The sequence below is a fragment of the Anabrus simplex genome, chromosome 8, assembly GCF_040414725.1.
Source record: "Anabrus simplex isolate iqAnaSimp1 chromosome 8, ASM4041472v1, whole genome shotgun sequence".
NCBI classification, from domain to species: domain Eukaryota; kingdom Metazoa; phylum Arthropoda; class Insecta; order Orthoptera; family Tettigoniidae; genus Anabrus; species Anabrus simplex.
The window spans coordinates 208516955-208540692 of NC_090272.1; the positions used below are offsets into that span (position 1 = coordinate 208516955).

At 41.2% G+C, this 23738-nt stretch overlaps 1 protein-coding gene across 1 annotated transcript in view; it reads right to left on the bottom strand.

Annotated features, from left to right (window-relative positions):
* Positions 1-23738, bottom strand: part of CAP (Cbl-associated protein) — an 822384-nt gene that overhangs the window by 405496 nt on the left and 393150 nt on the right. Inside the window, exon 5 of the mRNA XM_068228905.1 lies at positions 7057-7146. Within this exon, the coding sequence (XP_068085006.1) occupies positions 7057-7146 (90 nt within the window). The remainder of the gene's footprint in view (positions 1-7056; positions 7147-23738) is intronic.

The window sequence follows — 23738 nt, forward strand, 5'->3', positions numbered from 1 at the left end:
CGTCATCGTCTTGGTCTCTCTATACTTCTCTTACCCTCCGTAACAGAGTCCATTATTTTCCTAGGTAACCTATCCTCCTCCATTCGCCTCATATGAACCCACCACCGAAGCTGGTTTATGTATAAAGCTTCATTCATCGAGTTCATTCCTTACCCTCCCGTCATTGTTCCCACCTCTTTGTACCAGCAATCATTTTCGCTACTTTCAGGTTTGTTACTTTGCTCTAGTTTAATTCGATATCACTTACTATATTACCATCCTGGGAGAACACACAACCTAAATACTTGAAATTATCGACCTGTTCTAGCTTTGTATCACTAATCTGACATTCAATTCTGTTGAATTTTTTACCTACTGACATCAATTTAGTCTTCGAGAGGCTAATTTTTATACCATACTCATTGCACTTATTTTCAAGTTCCAAGATATTAGACCGCAGGCTTTCGGCACAATACGCTATTAAGACCAAGTCGTTAGCATAGGCCAGACTGATTACTAAATTTCCACCTAACTGAATCACTCCCTGCCACTTTATACCTTTCAGGAGATGATCCATGTAAACTAGGAGCAATAAAGTTAAAAAATTACAGCCTCGTCTAACTCCTGTAAGTACCTTGAACCAAGAACTCATTCTACCATCAATTCTCACTCCAGTCCAATTGTCAATACAAATGCCTTTGTTTGATTTTAATAATGTGCCCTTAATCCCACAGTCTCCCCAGCAAGGCGAACATCGGTACTCTGTCAAATTCTTTCTGTAGACCTACGAAACATGAATACTCGAGTAAAATAATATTAGGCTTATTATTTTGTATTCTTATCAGACATTAGTTTATGCTCAGATAAGTATTGTTTATTTCGTTGTTCACACGACCCTGACTGGCTGGCGTAATAATCTGTAACAGTTCAGAAAACTACTCCCCCTGCGAGACTTGGATCTGATCTTCAGCGAAGGCTAATCAGGCGACAGAGGTATTTATATGACGCGACAGGTGAGCCTTTCGGTAAGTAAAATTATTTTGAAAATAGTACATTTGATTGTGAGGATATTTCCAGATATATCTTGGGTGAGAAAATTTAACCTCACGCAACTTATTTGGTGTGCCCCAATGAAACAGCAAACAAAATAAATACCACTCACTAGTATGTACAGCGGCCTCAAAATTTACAAACAAGAAACTCACTCTGGAAAATTTTAAAGAAGATACAGGGTTTAACTGATTGGCATGCTCAATAGGAATAATATACTCACACATCAGATTACATGAGATGCACAATGATGTAGCGATACTTGAATACTGCAGGCATTTAGTACACAGAAGTCATGCACAGGGTGGACACAACATAACATAGAATAACACTCCCACACTCTCTCCCTTCATCTCCATAATAATAATAATAATAATAATAATAATAATAATAATAATAATAATAATAATAATAATAATAATAATAATAATAATAATAATAATGTGTAACCTGTGTACCATGTTTACATCCGTCTGAAGTTCAAGTATACGTTAAGGAGTCGAATCACAGATAAGGTCGTTTGTGGATGATGATATACTGTATAGAGCAGAATTACTCAGCTGGGCGCCCGTTGAGGACTGGTCTGACGTAATTGCGGGCAGCTTACGTAGCAAGGATACGTCACAGTGAAACCGGAAAGCGAACACAATTGGCAGGGAAGTGAAGCAGTGTCGTTTGATTGTGACTATGCTGCTCTCCTCCATTACTCAACGAAATAATGATTCCGGTACAGATTAAAAAATAACGCTATAATTGCAAGAAAACGGGAGGTTGTGGGTTCGGATAACACTGGTTTCCGGTTGGCCATTTTTGTTCTGTACTTAACATCTCTTCAACACGTAATAAATGTACGTAACACGACCTAATAGGTTGAAAGTCGGTTTCGATTACAATGCGGTCATGGAAATTCAATATTCATTGACTTGGCCCTCAACGGGAGACATAAACGCATTCTACAGTGTGATGGCAGCAGTGCCAGACCTGTAGCTCAGATCCTTTCCAACAGAACAAAGATGGCCTAGGCCACCATAGGTCAATTGGTAGAGCAACCGACGCGAAATCGGGAGCTTGTGGGTTCGGATCCCACTGGTGTCCGTTTGGCCATTTATGTTCTGTACTTAGTATCTCTTCAACACGTAATAAATGTACGTATTACGACCTAATAGGTTGAAAGTCGGTTTCGATTAAAATGCGGTCGTGAAAATTCAATATTCATTTACTGCTTTATTTTGCATAGTGTTGTAGTGTTATGTGACTTTCCCTGTTCACTGACTCTCAGAAAATAATATTTAAATCTTATCAGGCGTCCGATGATAATAGCTAGCCTCTAAATGGCGAGTGAGTTTCAACACGAGCGAGGACACAGATACTTACTACCCAAGATTTAAATAGGCTACAATAACAATGTACAGGGATCTACCAATCTGATATACAGTATGGCTTCAAATAAATAACCTAACTGATGTTATTCTCGGTAAGCATGGCTACAGTGTTGGCGAGTTTATCAGATAATTTAAACCCAAACAACCACAAGACAGCTTATCCACCTTCACTCCGTATTAGACATGTTTCTAAAACACATCTCAAAATATAATATTGAAATTATTTGAGGTTGTTGGCCGAATTCTTTATTGTATCCGGTCAAGGTACTGCAATCAAAATAAATAGCTAAATGATGGCGTGGATTTCTGCCCTCTTTATTTCATTATTTTCTGCCTCCTTTGCAAACTCGGGTACCGCCGCAGTGGTCGAGAAGGGCTGGGAGAACTTCGCCGAACCTTCACGGCCTGTGGCGTAACCACAAAGTCACTGTGTCCGCCTGCCCAGCCGGTTATAAGTCCGTGTGCCCGGGGAACGAAATGCCCCACGTGAGCATCTCTGGTATGGAGTAATACATATGTTACAGTATTTTGAGTTGCTGAAAAATGTGTTGTGAGATGGACAGCAGACAATGATATGAGGATAAACGGAGTGAAAGTACCTAAGTCCGCCTCTGTGGTGTAGTGGTTAGCGTGATTAGCTGCCACCCCCGGAGGCCCGAGTTCGAGTCCCGGCTCTGCCACGAAATTTGAAAAGTGGTACGAGGGCTGGAATGGGGTCCACTCAGCCTCGGGAGGTCAACTGAGTAGAGGTGGGTTCGATTCCCACCTCAGCCATCCTGGAAGTGGTTTTCCGTGGTTTCCCACTTCTCCTCCAGGCGAATGCCGGGATGGTACCTAACTTAAGGCCACGGCCGCTTCCTTCCCTCTTCCTTGCCTATCCCTTCCAATCTTCTCATCCCTCCACAAGGCCCCTGTTCAGCATAGCAGGTGAGGCCGCCTGGGCGAGGTACTGGTCATCCTCCCCAGTTGTATCCCCCGACCACGAGTCTGAAGCTCCAGGACACTGCCCTTGAGGCGGTAGAGGTGGGATCCCTCGCTAAGTCCGAGGGAAAAACCGAACCTGGATGGTAAACAGATGATGATGATGATGAAAGTACCTAATCGGGAATAGATCTTCATTCGTGTTATCCTATTAACGAGATCTCTTCATGTAGTTTAAGGGTATTTTGGGATTGTAGTAAGGAAATAAAGTATTTATTTGTTTTTGACTTTAGCAGTGGTGAAATAGAGGGCGTATAAGTCTCTGCTGAGACCCCAATTAGACTATGGTTCCAGTATATGGGGTCCAAACCAGGACTACGTGATACGAGAACTGGAAAATAACTGTTGGAAATTTTGGGCTAGGAAGACTTCGGAGTAAGGAGATGAAGTGCTCGATTAAGCGGTTAGATGCCGTGGAATGACAGTAGTAGATGAATGGAGTTTTACGAAACAAGATAGATCATAATATGAAAATTATGTTGTAAAAAATCAGGCACCTGTTTGTTTATAGGAAGATAAATTATGAATTGGAAAAATTTAAAAAAAATTGAGGATGATGTTATACTGTTCGGAGTAATAAATAAGAGGATTATAAGAAACTGCGAAAAGACCTCTCTGAAATAACGTAAGGGAAGACCAGGTAAATAAGCGATACGGACTCTGCCATTGCGGTGACAGCCTTAAATGGTGATTGGTTGCTTGATTGACTGAAATATCGGTTTAAAACCTAGATTGATCATGAGGTTGAGCGCACTAGTTTCATACCCATGTACTGAATTCTAAATATACCACGGCGGAGCTGGGAATAAAAGAAAAAAGTGACAGGAATGAGATTACTGTGGAAGGTTCTGCTTGAAAGGAAGCACTGACGTCAACCGAACAACGCACAAGTATAGAAAAACCTACGCAGAGTAGTAATGACAGCTAACACAAGAAAGTTAAATATAGCTTCAAAGTTCGTAAAACAGTTAACTTATTTCTAGTCTAGACTTGTGCTGTCAGCAATAAAGCGAAAATGAGTCACATTTTACAGTGGCGTTAGTAACTTACGTGTTATTAACATTGCAAATAGGATCATTCACTAGTTCACAAGTCGCTCGCTATGTGGTGCAGTAGGTTATACACTGACCTCCTCTGCATAATGCTGAGGAAGGAATGATGTCGTACATCAAGGAGGCTATCACTAAATATTTTCGTTCTGTGATTGGTCAGGAAAAAGGTAAGTGAGAGTAAATTTGAAAGTTCATTTTGTTCGGAGGCAGATATAAGTTGTTGTTGTTGTTGTTGTTGTTGGACTCATAAGTTTACAGACTGGTTTTATGCAGCTCTCAACTCCACCCTATCCTGTATGAAACGTTTTCCTACGTAACTACTACATCCTACATTAGGTCTAATCTGCTTGTCATATCCATACCATGGCTTACTCACCACCTACATTTCCCTCAAAAACGAACTGAACAAGTCCTGGGTGTCGTAAGATGTGCCCTATCATTCTGTCTCTTCTTCTCTTTAAATTTCGCTAAATCGTTCTCTTCTCACCAATTCGATTCATTATCTCTTCATTCGTGATTCGATCTACCCATTTCACCTTGAGCATTCTTCTATAACATCGCATTTCAAAAGCTTCTATTCTCTCTCTCTCTGAGCTAGTTATCGTCCATGTTTCACTTCCATACAATGCCACGCTTCAGATGAAAATCTTTAAAAAAAATCTTTCAAATTCCTATATCGATGTTCGATGTGAGAAAATTTCTCTTCTTAAGGCAGGCCTTCCTTGCTTGTGCTAGTCTGCGTTTTATGTTCTCCTTACTTCTGCCATCGTTAGTTATTTTACTATCCAAGTAAAAATATTCATAGACTTCCTTGAAGACTTTGTTTCCTAATCTAATATTTCCTGCATCACCTGACATTGTTCGAATGTACTTCATTAACTTTGTTTTGGACTTATTTATTTTCATCTTCGTAATCTTTCCCCAAGACTCTGTCCATACCATTCAGCAAAGTATCCAGATCGTCTGCATACTCATATAAAGTAACAATATAATTGGAAAATCTCAGGGTTTTTACTTTTTCTCCTTGGATCGTGATTCCCTTTCCAAATGTCTCTTTGCAGCCTTACCTCACATCTTTATAGATTGCTGCTTCTGTTTCAAAGCTGTCGTTTCTTATCGCTCCAGACTGAGTTTTGGAAGGTGTAACGAGATCTATATAATAAGGTAAATCCCGTAAAGATGAAGCGAATGATGTTGAAGACGGTCCTTGGAGCGGCTGTACAGTGTGATTTGTTGAGAGGCTCTCTGTGAAGCTTTGTGTTGTGAGTGATTAAACAAATGTGGATAGGATGGCGAGTAAGCACAACATGGGAAGTTGGTATAACAAACATTATATAACTGCAACAAAGGAACATCACAGTGTGGAGTACCAATGTTGAGTACAATCAAGCAAATTCGCGATCTGAAGCGAAGAGGATGGTGAGGCTGAAATAAGATACAAGTAGGGGAAAAAGAAGATGAAAGAATTGATGAAGGACGATGTAAAATAGAAACGGTAGGGACCACCAGGTGTAAACGTTTTAGCCCGTGGTATCGATTCGCTGATTAATCGTGTCTCTACATAAATATATTGTTCTAACGGAAATTATGTACGTACAAACATACATTACATACGGAAAACTGTAGAGTTCGCCCTGTAATGTTAGTAACAAGAGGCACAGCTATGTGGCGCACGCGAAGTGCCTGTCTTTTGTTTAATACTTAGGTTTCCACTAATAGCGCTGAGGTTAGTAGAGGTGCACTGCTGCCAACTGTTGGTTGTTGGATTGATATGGCTATGCATTTTTTCTTGCCGTGCGGACGATATGCGCCGCGGCCATAGATAAACCCTCTCGAAAGGAGTGTGGCCCCCAAGGGGGCTGGATGTGCAAAAATACGTTAAAGTTAATAAATGACCATTATTTCTTGCCGTAAGCCCCAAGATTAAATGAGGAATTGACAAAATGTAAGGTTATCGTCCGACGCCATGACACTTTCAAACTTCGCGGACCTCTTTTGTTTTTTTCTTTTGCAGTGGTTGGTAACGTCCGCCAGTGCCCGTGATGCTTGGCAGAAGCAATGGATAATGTTGAATGGACCACTACTTTAGGTTATACAAGTAAATATACTTCTAGCCGGGGGGGGGGGGTGCGTTGGACCCTGGCAGGCGTAATGAACACATATCTCCTTCCAGAATCATTTCTAGGTAAGAATAGTAGCATTGAAACTACCATATTATGTAATAATCCTTGCGGGGGTGACTATATATTTCTACCCATACATATTGAACCCATAACCTATGGGTTCAATACATTCAGATACACAGGATGCGCATGGACATGCGAATTAAATTTATTTCTTGGAAGTGACGTTGATATAATTCTTGTTGCATCTCTGCATCACAACATAATGTGTTAGCAAGTCTCTTATAAGCGAGGTAAGAAGAGCGATAATGTATTAAATCTGTACAGCCAACAGATTCACCGCGCGTCCTTTGTGGATTGTGTAGCAGTGTATGATAAACGCCATTTAAATTGAAGACGTGAAATAAGCTGAGATGAATAAGAGAAAGAGGGAGTAGGGAACACAAGGAAGAAGCAAGCAAACATTACACCAAGACAAGACTCGCTTACCCTTGCCGTTAGAAGCAGACGAGGAGGTGGAGGAGGCGCCTTTGGTCACCGCGCCGTTCTGACTGTCGCTCTTTTTGCTGCTCGTGTCGCCTGCAACACAAGATACAACAAGCCCAATAAGATACTTTCAACACAATTGCGAGGGAGGTCCACACGACAGACACAGGCTCGGCGGGGGTGGAGGAGGAGGTCGGAATTCAATTTCTTGGAGCGGAAAGAAATTTACATAAAATGTGCATGATAAATTATATTATTCTTACAAGAAGTGAGCGCTAAAATAGTTTCATTTTTTATTTATCTACATTCGAGCTTACACTATTTTACGCTTTAATACCATTTTAACAATTCCATTCCATTATTGCATATAGATACCTGTCGAAAGCATTTCAACTTTATATCTGACATGTTAGGATGATGATTTATATCTGACATGTTAGGATGATGATAATGATGGTGATGATGATGACTGTTGTTGTTTAAGGGGAGACCAACACTTCTGACCGACCAAAAATGCGATTTTTTATATTATTTTTAAATTTATGATGGAAATTTTATAACAGTGCAAACTTTTTGTTAATATCTCCAATAGTTTCGGAGTTATGACCAAAAACTTGAAGCCCTGTTACCGAAGCGAGCCCTTTATCGGTAAGTTTGTTGTTCATTTCCCGTAGAGTTTGTTTCCCTGATAATTCTGGAAGTTTTTAAGATATTAAGATGAAATTTTGCATGTATGTATATTTCATAGAGAAGAAGATATACTACAAATATTGAGCTAGCTTCACTGAGTAAGTTAAAAAAATAAAAAAATAAATAAAAAAATGACTATTTGAAAATAACTTTATGACAAAAATATTTATACTTGCTTGTCTTCACTGATTCTAGTGTAGCTATAACATTATCATGATGAAAAATAATCATAGAAAAATATTCATGTGTTTAGAAAGTATCAGGGAAACGACAAAATATTGGCCATGACACACCGCCATTTTGAATAATTAATGATACATAATGGCATAGTTTATATGATTTCTAAATCATGTAGGCATATCGTTAAGGAATAGTGTGTTTGTTATACTAAGTTTACTTTTAGTATTCATTGCTGAGGGAAAAATGTTTAACACACCCCATTTTTCTATGTTCATAGATATAGGTCCTTCATTAACAGGACCTAATATCTAGGTCATTGGCCCTCCGTTGGTACTATATTATCCTAAGAGTACGCAATTTAGAGCTCACATAAGGGCCCAGAAGAAAAGGGGGAGTGAATAGGTGCTAATGTCACAACATTAGTTTATAAGAGAAATTTACATTAAAAGTATGAAATTACAGAATGGGAAGGCATTATGACTGGCGCTAGAGGGGATAATTCCTAAGGAGACGCTGAACTTCTTAAGAATAGGCAAAATCCCGGACACGATTATCCAATTGTTCGATACCATCTGTAATTTCTGACTTGAAATCTATCTATTGGATTTTCTTTTTCAAATAAAATCTGAAAGAGACAACCTGCTTGATGGTTGGCATTTTTAATCTTGAGTTATGAATCAATCCCTGCGTAATCCAAATCTTCTTCTTCAAGTGCCATATCCGGTTGCCTAGACGTCGGCGATTACTCTGGAGAAAGTTTTTCTGTCTTCTGCTAGTCGGAAGAGTCTCTCAGTTGTCTCAATACCGGTCCACTGTTTGATGTTGTGTAACCATGTTATCTCTGGTCTGCCAACTCGCCGTTTGCCCTCTATTTTACCTTGGAGAATGAGTTTTATGAGGCCATATTTGTTTCCTCTTAATATGTGGCCTAGATAAGCTGTTTTGCGAACTTTTATAGTTATTATTAGTTCTTGCTTTGTCCTAGCTCTCCTTAGGACTTCATCGTTTGTTATCATATCTGTCCAGGGTATTCTAAGCATTCTTCTGTGCAACCGCATTTCAAAGGCTGCAAGTCGTTTGATACTTGCGGCTTTTAAGGTCCATGTTTCTGCTCCATATAACAGCACTGGCCAGATGTAGCACTTCATTAATCTCTGTCTGAGCTTCAGATTTAGATGATTATTACAGAACAAAGAGCTCATCGCGTAATCCAAATAACAGATTAAAATAAATATTGCTCATAATTATGAAGAGATTAAGAGGCCCATCTTTCTATTCCCTATCAGAGGCGGCTATCAGGTGTATTCTCTCTCTCTCTCTTATGGATTAATTTTAAATGCCACAATACTATGACAAACTATGTTTGTATCTTCTGCTTTAATGCAGTTTATATTTTGCTATGTTTATGTACGTACATAATACATTACGAAGAGTACATACAACGAAAAATAGAAATTAGCTGCAAACAAAGCAACAGAAACGCAACGAAAGCACAAATTTGGTAATGTGGGATTTTGTACACAAAATTATCGTTCATTGTGTGACAGATCAACACCGCATATAACCACCTCGGACCCTGAGGTATGCTTGAACATGACGATTATAGTCAGAACCAAGGAAACAAACTTATTTTGGGGCAGATTATTCCACTTTCGGATAGCAGTTGGCAGGGGCATTAGGATTGTGGAGAAATAACTATTCTCTTGAATTCACGCCATGCATATTCAGCGCAGTTCATATCCACTGATTATGTCGGCCACACTATTCGCTACCCGGCCTCTTTCAGAAACCACTAACGATAACAGTCGGCTGTCACGCCTCAAGACGTCCCCTCTTTACGTTTCGATACATACTGAAACAACAACAACAACAACAACAACAAATACTACTCTTGTAAGGGGCAGTACATCTGGGAAACCATCCTCCATTATCAGCAATCAGAGGGGAAATTTTGGAACGGGCCCGTCACTTCGAAAAAATGAGGGTGTCAGCAAAAGAAAGAAATGGGCCACAAATGACGTGAAAACGAAAGATTTAATAATGCTATTTGCTTTACGTCTCACTAACTACTTTTCCGGTTTTCGGAGACGCCGAGGTGCCGGAATTTTCTCCCGCAGGAGTTATTTTACGTGCCAGTAAATCTACCGACACGAGGCTGAGGTATTTGAGCACCTTCAAATATCACCGGACTGAGCCAGGATCGAACCTGCCAAGTTTGGGTCAGAAGGCCAGCGCCTCAACCGTCTGAGCCACTCAGCCCAGAAAACGAAAGATTCCCTAAGCCTCCGCACGTAATACAGTCGGTGTTGGAAAAGAACAAGAGTCGACCAAGGAAGGTCGGATAGGACAGATGAAAGTGAAGAGCCTGACACAAGTAGGCTAAGTGAAGCAATATCAGGAATCAGCTAAGGGCCCCGTGGTCGCCACCCTAAGGCCCCAAGAAATAAAGCCCCTGTGGCCTCTCTTAGTTGGCTCTTACAACAGGCAGGGGCTACCGTGGATGTTTTTTTACCACCCCACCCATATGGGAGAGAGTAGTGTCATGTGACAACATTATCAGGCTCTCAGGACTTGGTCCTCATTTCAAACAGCTACTCATTTGGTCTCACAACGATGAGTGAATTCCGCTGCAGCCCTAGTGCAGAATTGAAATTCTTGAACTCTCCAGAAATCGAACCCGGGGCCTCCGGAGAAGAGGAAGGCAATGATCCCCTACACCATTATTATGTTGCAGATATCGTCTTGTGCGAATAATCCAGGGATAACGCGCAAAATTAGCTAGGCGAATGCAGAAGGCGCTCGAAGAAAGGGGCATGAGAATCAGTTGCCGTGTATACAGACCTCCCCAAGGGTCGAACCGGCGGACTGTCACATAAGCGGCAGCCGGGACTCGATCCCGGAGTATCGGGAAATGAAAAACCCAGTATAGAAATATTAAGTTGTAATAAGATTTACCTTGTATTGATGCAATTATATTTGATGCTATTATATTTCATGAATTCCGTAATAAAGAAAAATATTCCTTGCCGAGCTGAGTGGCTCAGACGTGCGAAGCTAGTGCGTTAAGCGCAGGTGCGATGCTATCCTTACCTAACTGGTCAAAGACTTGTATCATAATGAAAATCTGAACTCTGATTGGTGGAGAACCTGTATCATAATGAAACTTGAACTATAATGAGCCTCATGAAGATTCAGTATTCTGGCAATATTTATATTTCGGCATCGTCGAGCATAAACTATATAAATACACTGAACGCGCTCTCGAAAAGTTCCTTTCCTTCCTTCATCAGGAGGAAACGGAAACATGGCGCATCAGTGGCTGCTAAGAGAAAGCAACAATGAACTAAAATGGTGCCCTACGAAATAATAGGGACGAAATTGTAGCCCCATACCAGGGACAACGATTAGTAGTAGTAGTAGTAGTAGTAGTAGTAGTAGTAGTAGTAGTAGTAGTAGTAGAGAGATAATTGAGACTCATGTAAGAAAGAAGGTGCTGATAACTATCCCGGATACCCTTGATCGGAATTATATAAGGAAAATCTTGGAATGGATGTTTCGTAAGAGTGATATTGAAATAGTGTGCTTGGAATCGGGTAAACCGCAGGTAAAACAGGCTGTTTCTGTGGGATTAACATCGAAAAAGAAATCTTTAGATGATAATACTCAGGAAACAGTTACGTGCAAAGCTGCGGGAAAAAACGTACGCCGAATTGCTTAAAACAGTAAAGGAAGGAGTAAACATCGAAAAAATTGGCGTTAAAATAAAACGAATAAGGAAAACAGCAAAGGATGACCTTATACTTACTGTAGAAGAAAAAGGAAAGGCTGACGTATTACAACCTGAGATAACTGAAAACGTCAAGGAAATAGAGGTTTCAACAAAAAGGAAGGAGATAACAATTCTAGTGTACGGTATGGATCCGGATTTAAATGAAAACTATCTCAGAGCAGCACTCTCCTTAGAAGCTGCTGTCGAAGAATCTCAGATAAATATTACGTCCGTAAGACCGGGGAGGTTCGGAAATCTGAATGCTACCGTAATATTGCTAACGGAACCATCGAAAATACTGTTAAAGAAAAAGATAATAAATGTGGGATGGGCAACCTGTATGGTGAAGGAAAAAGTTACAGTTGCAAGGTGTTTTAAATGTCTTGGATTTGGACATAAAGCGCCACACTGCGGCGTTAAGGATGACCGGTCACGGAGCTGTCTAGATTGTGGACAAGAAGGCCATTTGGCGAAGGATTGTGGGAACATTTCGTTTTGCACCATGTGCCAAGTGGAGGGCCACCGCTCAGATCAAATGAAATGCCCTACTTACAGGAAGCTAATATTAGGGGCAAGGAAGTTGAATTTAAACGACAAATAATGGACATACTGCAGGCGAATCTCATGAGGAAATCCGACAGTCATGACATCATGTATGCGACAGCCTTGGAAAAGAAAGTAGACTTAGTGCTTGTTAGCGAGCCAAACAGAAGGCGAGTAGCCGAAGGTGGTTGGTTCATGGACAAAAGATGTGATGTAGCTGCATATTTTTTAAATGATAAGTTGGAGGTGCTAAGCATAAGGGCAGAAGAAGGATATTTGTGTATTCAACTTCAGCAATATCAGATTTATTGTTGTTATATCTCTCCTAACATCCCTTTTGATATTTTCAAAGCTGAAGTAGATGCAATAGTTCAGGACTGCATGGCGTCAGGTATTGAATCTATCATTCTCGGAGACCTAAATGTCAAGTCGCCTCTGTGGGGGGCACCAACTGCAGATCGTAGGGGAGAATATTGGGCAGAATGGATAGCGACCCTAGACTTGGTGGTTCATAACACTGGAATCTTACCAACTTTTTCCAGAGGGAACTCAGAGTCTTTCATAGACGTCACCTGCTCAACGCAGGGTATAGCATCATTCATTGTTGACTGGGAAGTTATAGAAGATGAATCTCTCAGCGACCATCGTTTTATTTACTTTCAAGTTAAGGGATCAAAGAAGCTTAATGATATCACGAAAACGGTGTGGAACTATAATTGGGAAACTTTTAAAATTGCAATCGAGTGGATGTCACAAACTGTAGATACAGTGCAACATACTCTAAAAGATGTAACTACTGCTCTTAAGGATGCTTGTAGGACCAGCCGATTGAGGGGATCAACAAAATATAAAACACGAGTCCCTTACTGGTGGAACAATGAAATGGACATGCAAAGGAAAGACTGCAATCGCAAGAGACGAATTCTTACAAGATCTAGGAAAAAAATCAGCCAGGTCAACTTAATACAATTAGAAGCTGACCATAAGAGGCAACTAATGAAGCTAATAAAGGATTCTAAGAGAAATCTCTGGCAAAAGCTATGCGAAGATCTAGACAGTGATATCTGGGGAGCGGGATATAAGATAGTGACCAGCCGAATAATCAACAGGGTACCAGTTCAGCTCCCAGCTGATAGAAGGAAAGCCATAGCAATGGAGTTGTTTCCTTGTACTAATGACAGACTTAAAACGGTATCAGATTTTTGTGTTGCAGAACCGTTCACTGTGGTTGAGTTACAAGAGGTAGCACGCAATATGAAGACTGGTAAGGCACCAGGTGTAGATGGAATCCCACCAGAAGCCATCAAGTATGCAGTTGAGGTGGCACCTGGTTGGATCTTATCAGTCTTCAATGATTTATTAAAAAAGCGTGAATTCCCCGATGAGTGGAAAGTAGCCAAGCTAGTGCTGTTATTGAGGGCAGGGAAACTATCATTAGATCCATCAGCATTCAGGCCACTTTGCTTATTAAACACCTTGTGCAAACTTTACGAAGGATTGATTAAAACTAGACTGGAGAAAGAATTTGAACAACAGGGAGGACTTTCTTCGAACCAGTTTGGATTTAGAAAGGGTAGAACCACAACCCAAGCTATTGAGAGGGTGATTCAAATACAGGCAGAAAGCAGTGAGAAATGGGCTGCCTTGATAACGCTAGATGTCAAAAATGCTTTTAACACTGCTTCTTGGAGCATTATTTTGAGAGAACTTCATAGGATGAACATTTCTCAGTATCTACAACAAATAATCGTTAAGTACTTCAAAGGACGAAGAATACGATTTCATGATTTAGAAGATCTTGAAATGAGTGCTGGCGTTCCACAGGGATCTGTCCTAGGACCCACCTTGTGGAACATTCTATATGATGGTGTCTTACGCCTGCAGCTGACAAAAGGGACAACATCTATTGGTTATGCAGATGACCTTGCAATAGTGGTAATAGCAGAGAATGTAGAAGAACTGACCTTTCGAGTAAATGAATCACTGAGACGAGTTAACCTTTGGATGGTAAATAATAAGTTGAGATTGGCTCCACATAAGACTGAGGCTGTAATTTTGAAAGGTTCCAGGAATTGGAAAAATGTCCGTTTCTTATTAAATGATACAGTGATAATCCCAGGAAAGTCTGTACGATACCTTGGAGTTCTTATTGACAGGAATTGCACATTTTGTGCACATGTGAAGGCAGTAACCCAAAAGGCAGAGAAGAAGGCATCGGCATTAGCCAGACTTATGTCTAACATCGGGGGGCCAAGAACAGTTGAGAGACAGATTATGTGCTCTGAAGTATATTCAATTTTACTTTATGCTGCACCTATCTGGCACAATGCACTCAGGAGGAAGATTCACCGAAGAGCTATGGAAAGAGTACAGAGGAAAATGCTGCTCAGAGTTACCTGTGCATATCGAACTGTTTCGACAGCAGCTTTACAAGTTGTAGCTGCCAGTATTCCCATTGACCTCCTCGTTGTAGAGAGAAAACTTTGGCATGAAAGGGGTGCAACTATATCTGCGGAAGAAAAGAAAGCCTCAAGGAATCAACTCTTACTATACTGGCAAGACCGATGGGATGGCACAACCGATGTTGGCCAATGGACAAAAAAGCTAATACCCAACATAGGAGACTGGCTTAAATGTAGACATCGGCAGGTAGATTACTATCTGTCGCAGATCCTGACAGGACATGGAAGATTCGGCGTATACGCCATGAAGATGGGAAAGACGCAGGGAGATGGTTGTCGGTACTGTTCTGAAAGGGATACAGTAGAACACAATTTTTTCTACTGTGTTCGATGGGAAGAAGAACGGAGGAAAGCCTGCCAACAACTTGGCCGACAACTCACGCCAGGGAATCTGGTTCAGATTATGTTAGAGAGCCCGTTTGCCTGGAACACAGTAAAGGCATTGGCGACAAGCATTATGGGGATGAAGGAGAAAGAAGAGAAAGGAAGAACTTAATAATATACATCACTCCATTCTGATGTCATGCCGACAAGCAGTTCCAGAATGGTCTGAGTGAAGAGGGCAGGGGTTTTTAGTTGGTGGAAATCCAACTCCCACACAGAGTGGTGTCTTTAAAAGATTTTCCCCTGCCATAACAAAGTAGTAGTAGTAGTAGTAGTAGTAGTATTTATTGAACTAAACAGGCCTTCGCCCAACACAAAGTTCAAATCCGTAATAGTCTAAGCCTAATTTATAAAGAAATAATGGAGCCTCCGTGGCTCAGACGGCAGCGCGTCGGCCTCTCACCGCTGGATACCGTGGTTCAAATCCCGGTCACTCCATGCGAGATTTGTGCTGGACAAAGCGGAGGCGGGACAGGTTTTTCTCCGGGTACTCCGGTTTTCCCTGTCATCTTCATTCCAGCAACTCTCTTCATTAACATTTCATTGCATCTATCAGTCATTAATAATTACCTTGGGAGTGGCGACCCCAATGTAGTACTAGCCTATATATGTTTCATTCATTACATTCCCGACCCGGTCTAAGACTGGAAAACAGGTTGCAGGTTTTCATTTTTTCAAACAAATAATAACAAGTTTAGACGGCCAGCGATCAACACGCTACCGGAGTGCCGTTGGCCCTGTTAATAAATCTGTGCTATGGAAATAAATATTGTACAGGCTATGGTCATTAAAATGGACTCCTCACGCAGTGACCATTGCCCGGCGACGCCTGCTTCGGTGAGGCAACTCCCCGCAACAGAATGGGTTCACCAGGCAATGCCCACCGCTTGCCTGAATCTGGTGCAAATCAGAAGGGAAGGGGAGTTAGGGATTGGAATAACTTACCAAGGGAGATGTTCAATAAATTTCCAATTTCTTTGCAATATTTTAAGAAAACGCTAGGAAAACAACAGATAGGGAATCTGCCACTTGGGCGACTGCCCTAAATGCAGATCAGTAGTGATTGGTTGATTGATTGATTGATTGATTGATTGATTGATTGATTGATTGATTGATAAGAAGTACGACGATCTGCAGGGCTCGCGAGGGTGCTCACGAGACTATACTAATTATGTATTAATAAGAAAGAAAAGAAAAAGGGATAGTGGTAGAGCTCTTCCCAGCAGTGCTGACTACTGAGGAAGCCTGGTGTTGACCACATAACTAAGAATTGGCAGCAATAAAGCGTTGCAATCTGATGGTTCTGATATGTAGCCATCATTCACTGAGGTTGTAGCCTGTATCGCGGTAGAAATTATCTGTGTGTTTACGTATTTCAACCGCCTCCCTGATGATTCTGGGGTGATATCCTTTTATACGGGCAAAAGCATCCGCTCCTTGGAACATAACATCACGCCCAGGTGTTAAAGCATGATCAGAAACAGCTGATTTATGAGGTTGGTTGAGTCTGATACACCTATTATGTTCCTTAATGCGAGTACATATCGTTCTCAAAGTCTGCCCAATAGAAACCCTGCCACAAGTACAGGGAGCTCTCTAGGTACCCGGTTGTTGCAATTTATGCAAATTACCCTTGGTTGGTGTCAGGAGTTGCCTATTAAATGAAGTTCCAAATACAGTACGTATATTGTACCTATGTAGGATTTTAGCGATACGATGTGTCTTGTTACGTATGTAAGGTAGGTAAACAGTTCCTTTTACATGTTCTTTACACGGCATAATCCCAAAAATTACATAATGAATAGTTACACGGACCTTGGAAGTCTAAATGATACTCGTATTACCATTATTGTCTTTCATAGCCTTTGCTGGCAGGACCTAGTGTTTACAGTGCACTATGTCTTCTGGTATGGGCTAGAGCAATCTTGTTACTTTCATTGATCTGTCTCAGCTTTATCCTTGGCTTTGACAAAATGAAGGTGACTGAGGTATGAGTGATGCTAGTAATGCCATTCCTTCTGCAGCCAGTCCCTGCTATGAATGGTGTGAAGATATTGCTCATAGGGTCGGTTGGTGCATGCATTTCAGTGGGCTTGGCAGACTGATATGTAATAGCAACTTCTGGCTCGGTGAGGAAAGCAACGGCAAACTACTTCACTCCTCATTTCCCTAGTACGCCTCTTCAGTGATGCCTAGGCCATCTATGACAGCTGATGGCGGAGCTGTTGTGGATCCAACCAGCCTTCGGGCTGAGGACTAAACACACTCATTGCCTTTCAAATATTATGGGCAAATTTAGTGGCACAGTCCATTGGTAGCTGTCCTCCTGTTCTAAAGCAGCGGGTTTGATTAAGTCAGAAGTGGGTGGCATTGGAGTATGTCTTTCGTTTCCACCATGTTAAAGAACTCGAGGATTAGGAAAATGCCGCAGTAACGCGTCACTTCACTAGATGTGTTCACGATTAGATCCCTTTCACCAATACGCCATGGAGAGCTTAACACGTTATAGAGGACGAATATTCAATTTACGAGCTCCGGCACGTTTTGATGTGCTCAGCTCTGACTGATGGTCTCACCGCAAGCACAATTTGACATCCTCATTAATAGTGCTGCTTGTTTGTGACCGAGCTTGTGTTTATGATGCCGACTGTTGATTGAGATAACAGAGGGTTGGAATAGCAGCTATAATTACCGAGGGGAGTCAGAACACTTCCAGGAAGAGGACAACGGAGTTCGTTAACCAAAACAGACCAGCAAGTTAGGCAACCTCCAACGCAGAAGTGATGTTTTCAATGCATAACATTGCAGGAGAATAAATCCCCCCACTGGTGGATGGTATACACGTTATACTTTCTAGTGCAAAGTAGCTGTTGAATCAGCTCTGAATTTCCTTTCTCAATATGCTACGATGCCGATTATTATTATTATTATTATTATTATTATTATTATTATTATTATTATTACTATTATTATTATTTTACGGGGAAGTACACCCGCCCCGTTCATTCAAATGAAGCGCCTTGAAGAATGCCATCTGATAAATGAAGTTTGCAACAACTAATGTAACAAGTTAGGACTTTTCTCTACAGATGTCTCTACCCAAAAATCTTATGTTATGCCCTCTAGTGTGAAAATGAACTATTAAAATCCTAAAGTAATTTTTAATTTTAAGGTTTACTACACTGAGTTCATTATTCTTTGTTTTTTGTATGTTAAAGTTATCAATACTTCGATGCCTTCCTGCCAACTTTGGAGAATGGCCAATAGGAAATTTTGTATATTTATTTTTTAACCAATGATTTCCATCCTGTAGCTACTTAATTACCCAATGAAAATTAGAGGTGTGTCGGATCTTAGCCCAGAGCTCTCTAGAACCTTCCTCTCGGGTATAAAAGCTGGCATATTTTTCGACCAGGTTATCTTATTGATCGTCCAGTCTACTGAGTGTGTGTTAATAGAGAGGTGGGGGGTGTCTCGCCCATCATCGAGTAGTCCATCAGATTAAGATAATGGCAGCCATTTTATAAGTATGTGATAGCCTCCGAAAGCTAGCTCAAGGGGAAGGTTTCCAATCTTTAATAATGTAAATTTCAAACAAACCTAAGAAACTTAGCCAAAATTTGTGAACAGAGAGTGTGACACCCTCTCGCGTTCCCTATCAAACTTTGAAGTGACTATGATTTTGTAACCGTTTTCTGTTTGTAGCTTTTGTAACTTAAATTTTCTCCATCTAGTCACCTCAGTAGTATAGGCTTAGCGCCCGTAACTTCGGTTCTGAAGCCCAAATTTTGTTTTCATCTTTTAAGTGCAAATTTCAAGGAGTGCAAGTGTCCGACCCCGCGTCATTTTGATTTTTGGGCCAGTAACTTTAACCTGTGTTTTTCTCCTCACAAGGGCCCGGAGTGTCTAAGACAGTGACTACTGTTTCAGTTGTAAAATGTAGGTTGTGCCTTTGATAGGCCTGGATCTTTCTGGAACTAGGTTTTCAAGTGTAAAATTTTAAAAAGCAAAGACGCTCCTTTGTAATACTTAAATGGTGCCTTTGAAAGGCCAGTGTGGTCTCCCAGATAATTTTGTGGAGCAAACGGTGTTCTTGAAACACTGTCTAATTTGAATACTCTGTAAAAGAAATTGGGAGGGTCGTCTCCTTGACTGTTTTTGAGAGGGCCGCAGCGCTCATTGAAGAACGTATAATTAGTGAGCTCAAGCTCAAGGCTGCTGTCATTCGATTTTCTAGAAGTTGTTCAATTAGTTTGTAAGTAAAATTTTGGTATCTGAATTTTGTAATATCTTGTTTCTGATAAAAAAAAAGAGATAACCGAGAAAATAAGTATAACACTAATTTTAAAATTTTAATTTAACTTTTGGCTATCTTAGATAGGCCCATTCATACCTGCACCTTCTTTCACCTCTGTCCACCACGGTATCCCCGTAACAATTATCACAACGTTGAGCCCAACTAAGGAGCGCGATTTTTAGCAGACGATTTACTTTCTCCTCTTTCCAGAAACCCTTCATCATCTCGTTGTGTTTTTCCTTTCGTTCTGCCATCCATGCTGTGCTGGTTCTCATTTTGTTTTTTTTCGGCAAATTGATGTTTGTTCACCAACTTTCTAAATCTAGGGCAGTCTCATATCATTTCATCTGTCATGCTTATTCCTTGAAGGCCTTTTTCAACTTCGATTATCCAATTATTCTTGATTTTTAGTGAGGAGACAGTCCGACTCGTTGGCTGAATGGTCAGCGTACTGGCCTTCGGTTCAGAGGGTGCCGGGTTCGATTCCCGGGCGAGTCGGGGATTTTAGCCTTCATTGGTTAATTCCAATGGCTCGGGGGCTGGGTGTTTGTGCTATCCTCAACATCCCTGCAACTCACACACCACACATAACAGTATCCTCTACCACAATAACACGCAGTTACCTTCACATGGCAGATGCCTCCCACCCTCATTGGAGGGTCTGCCTTGCAAGGTCTGCACCCGGCTAGAAATAGCCACACGAAATTATTAGTGAGGAGACATAATTAAATACAGTTTTTGTAAGTCTTTCACTGTCCATACTTTGAATATTGCTATACAGCAGAGCCTCTCAAACGCCCAAAATCTCACGCGTAAAAACAGCGGCGCAGAGTTCCTGTGCACAGTGCATCGGTCTCGCTCGGCTCGGTTCGGACCAACGCTTCGTCTCTGGGCTACTCGGCTAAGCTCAGCTCAACTCGTCTCGGATTTGGAGCGCTACGGAGCAAGTGAGGAAGAGGGAGACAGGGGGAGCGAGCGAGGCAGGCGTGAGGAAAGAGAGAGACAGCGCTATTGCTCCAAATCGAGGAGTGGGGGTCTGCACTCTGGTCAACCAAGCGAAGTCGTCTTTTGCACCGTGCACGCACCCTGAGAGGCCCTGCTGTACAGTTTCAGTCGTCTTTTTCTGATGAACAACCACAACCTGTTTCCAGTCAGTGACCGGGTCAGGAATGGAATGAAGTAAGTCCCATATAGCGGCGAGGATAGGAATTGTGACGGCTGCCGAAGCCTGTCGCTCTCCTCTGGGGCAATAATTGATGACTGACAGATGAAATGAAATGATATTGGAGAGTGTGTTGCTGGAATGAAAGATGACAGGGAAAAGCAGAGTAACCGGAGAAAAACCTGTCCATGTTCCGCTTTGTCCAGCACAAATCTCGCATGGAGTGACCGAGATTTGAACCACGGAACCCAGGCGTGGGAGGCTGGCACAGAGGGTTAAGGCTGTTTGTACAAAATTTTAAAATTAAAATCCTAAGATTTCAACGATACGAAATTAATTGAGATATGAAGACGGTTAGGAATACTGTTCTTTATGAAGCCACTCGCTGAGAGGAATTGAGAAAACGTGTTGTTCATTGAATCGGTTACTGTATTCATTTTTTTGCGCTGGTTCGGTGCCTACTAGGCCATCTGTGGCATATGATGGTGATGATGATGACGACGATGATGAAGCTGCTGGAGACTCAGACGTACTTTGCCCTGAAGACTCAAACAAACATACAGATATGGACACAACATATCTAAATGCGAGTTAATAACAATTATACATTTTAGATGTCTTGAAATGATCAGGGAACTGCCTAATCGAATATTCGATTCAGCAGGATGGACTTGATTTCGATTATCTGTCAGTAAGGTGATAAATTTAGAAACGAGATTTCTACTTCTGAAGATACTGATAGCCATGAGATTCACTGAATCATAAAAAATAAAATACCGAGTAATTGACCACGCGGTTTTGGTCACGTAGCCGTGAGCTTTCATTTGGGAGGTAGTAGTTTCAAACCCTATTCTAGGCGGTCCTGAAGAGATGGTTTTCTGTGGTTTCCCATTTTCACATCACGCAAATGCTGGGGCTGTACCTCAATTAAAGCCACTGTTGCTTTTTTCCCATCCGTCGACATAAGACCTATCTGTGCGCCAGAGGCAAATTGTAAAAAAAAGAACCAGGTTAATATCTGTGGAAAAAAGGCCTATTTAGTTTGAAGTCACGGTTAGTGGAAACCTTCCACCCCATGAAGAGTCTTCATAGCGAGTATCGAGATTGTTTTGCTTGTACCAATGATTTGATCAACAAGTTTAAATGCTGCTCGATGTTAGCGATTATAATTCTGTTTGTGTATTCAACACAGTTTATTGATTGCATGTTTAGTGTTGCCGTAAATTATACCTTCACACACAGTACTTAGATATTAAGATTTTCTGAAATGAGATGGACTGGGAAAACATATTAATTAGGTGAAATAGTTGTTTATGGAACATAGGCCTGCTGTTTAGTTCTGCCTTCGTTCCTACGAATTATATTTGATTTAGTTTTAGTTTCTATTCATTCCTTTTGAAGTTCTTTATTTTTTAATATGTCTTTGAGTCTTAGATTTTATAATACGAAGGAGCATCAATTAAATGTTAGGCTCAATTATAAAAGTTACTTACGTTAAGAGGATCGAAGGTACGTTGTTGTTACTTCTAGCAAATTCACCTGAGTAATGTACAATATTTTAATTTGTACCACGTTGAGTTTCTTTATTTTTATTTAAATAATGTGAAGATGAACAAATTATGCACAGTTCATGGCTGACAATTAAAACAGCCCACGCCATCCATTAAAGAATCGATACCATTCAAGAATCGGTCGATAGATGTAGTATTGACTCGCCAGCATGACGCAGAGTAACTACTTGAGAAGTATAGAAGCAACTGTTGTATACATATTGGAAAAGCTAAGACACAGCCCTAAATGAAATGAAAAAGTTTCTGATGGTATGCCTTTGTGCTGGTAGTAGAAGTTGAGAGCGGCGATGTTCCACCAGCATTTAAAAGAACAACCATATGCAATTCGAAACAGTATGAAATAAATTTACGTTTTTAAATTTTTGCTTATTTCATGTGATTATGATGGTGCGAACCCCTTTAAATGACGATAAAGTAGTGTGTTCAGGGTAACCCCAAGCCAGGCCTCCCCACCGGGACCTTGTGAACCGAGGTCACTGCCTCCCACACAAGGCCACATCCGGCGCGCGAATTGGGTCATAGTAACTCGCCAACATCAATTTATAGTCAGAAGTCTTACCTGTAAACTATAAATAGTACCTTAAAAACTTACTTTAAAAGTGAAAATATAGGATAAAAATATGGAAAACTATCAATGAATTGGTGCAACAGAGCTTTTGACATCAGTTCATAATTTATTTAGTATAATAATCGTGGCGAGCCACCGTGGCTCAGACGGCAGCGCATCGGCCTCTCACCGCTGGATACCGTGGTTCAAATCCCGGTCGTTCCATGTGAGATTTGTGCTGGACAAAGCGGAGGCGGGACGGGTTTTTCTCCAGGTACTCCGGTTTTCCCTGTCATCTTTCATTCCATCAACACTCTCCATTCTCATTTCATAGCATCTATCAGTCATTAATATATCACTTTGGGAGTGGCGACCCCATCGTACTAATAGCCTATATCTGCTTCATTCATTACATCCCTGACCCGGTCAAAGACTGGAAAACAGGTTGGAGGTTTTCATTTTCATTTTCATTAATCGTGGAATATTTAGGGTCTTGTACATAAAACGCCGTGAAATACGTATTTTCACAGCACCAGTAAACTGAAGTAAAAAGGGATTCGGTTTTATTTAAGGAATGGATTTTAGTGTCGAGGTTGTTCGGGGACATGTTCGGCTCACCTGATGCTGATTTTCTATTTGACGCTCATGGATGGCGTGCACGTCTGGGCGTGGAATGGTGAGATACGGAGGGGGTGAAACCCAATGTCGGCACTTAGCCTGCCCTTGTCGAATAACACAAACGTCTCCATCCGACGGACGAATCACTACCAACAACGCCTATGCTCTCATTCCATATCAACAATCAACACTACGGAGTGGTTTGGAACTGAATTCAGGATTTTGGCACGGAATCTAGTGATTGAAAATTTATACTACTACCTCTCCCTACCCTAGCGGCCAGAGTGTCATACAGACTGGACGCCTGAAGGGTGGTACAAAACGATTACTTGTTTGTTGTGGGCCAGGCTGAGTCACTCAGACGGTTGAAGCGCTGGCCTTCTGACCCCAACTTGGCAGGTTCGATTCTGGCTCAGAAAGGTACTGGAGAAGGTGCTCAAATACGTCAGCCTCGTGTCGCTA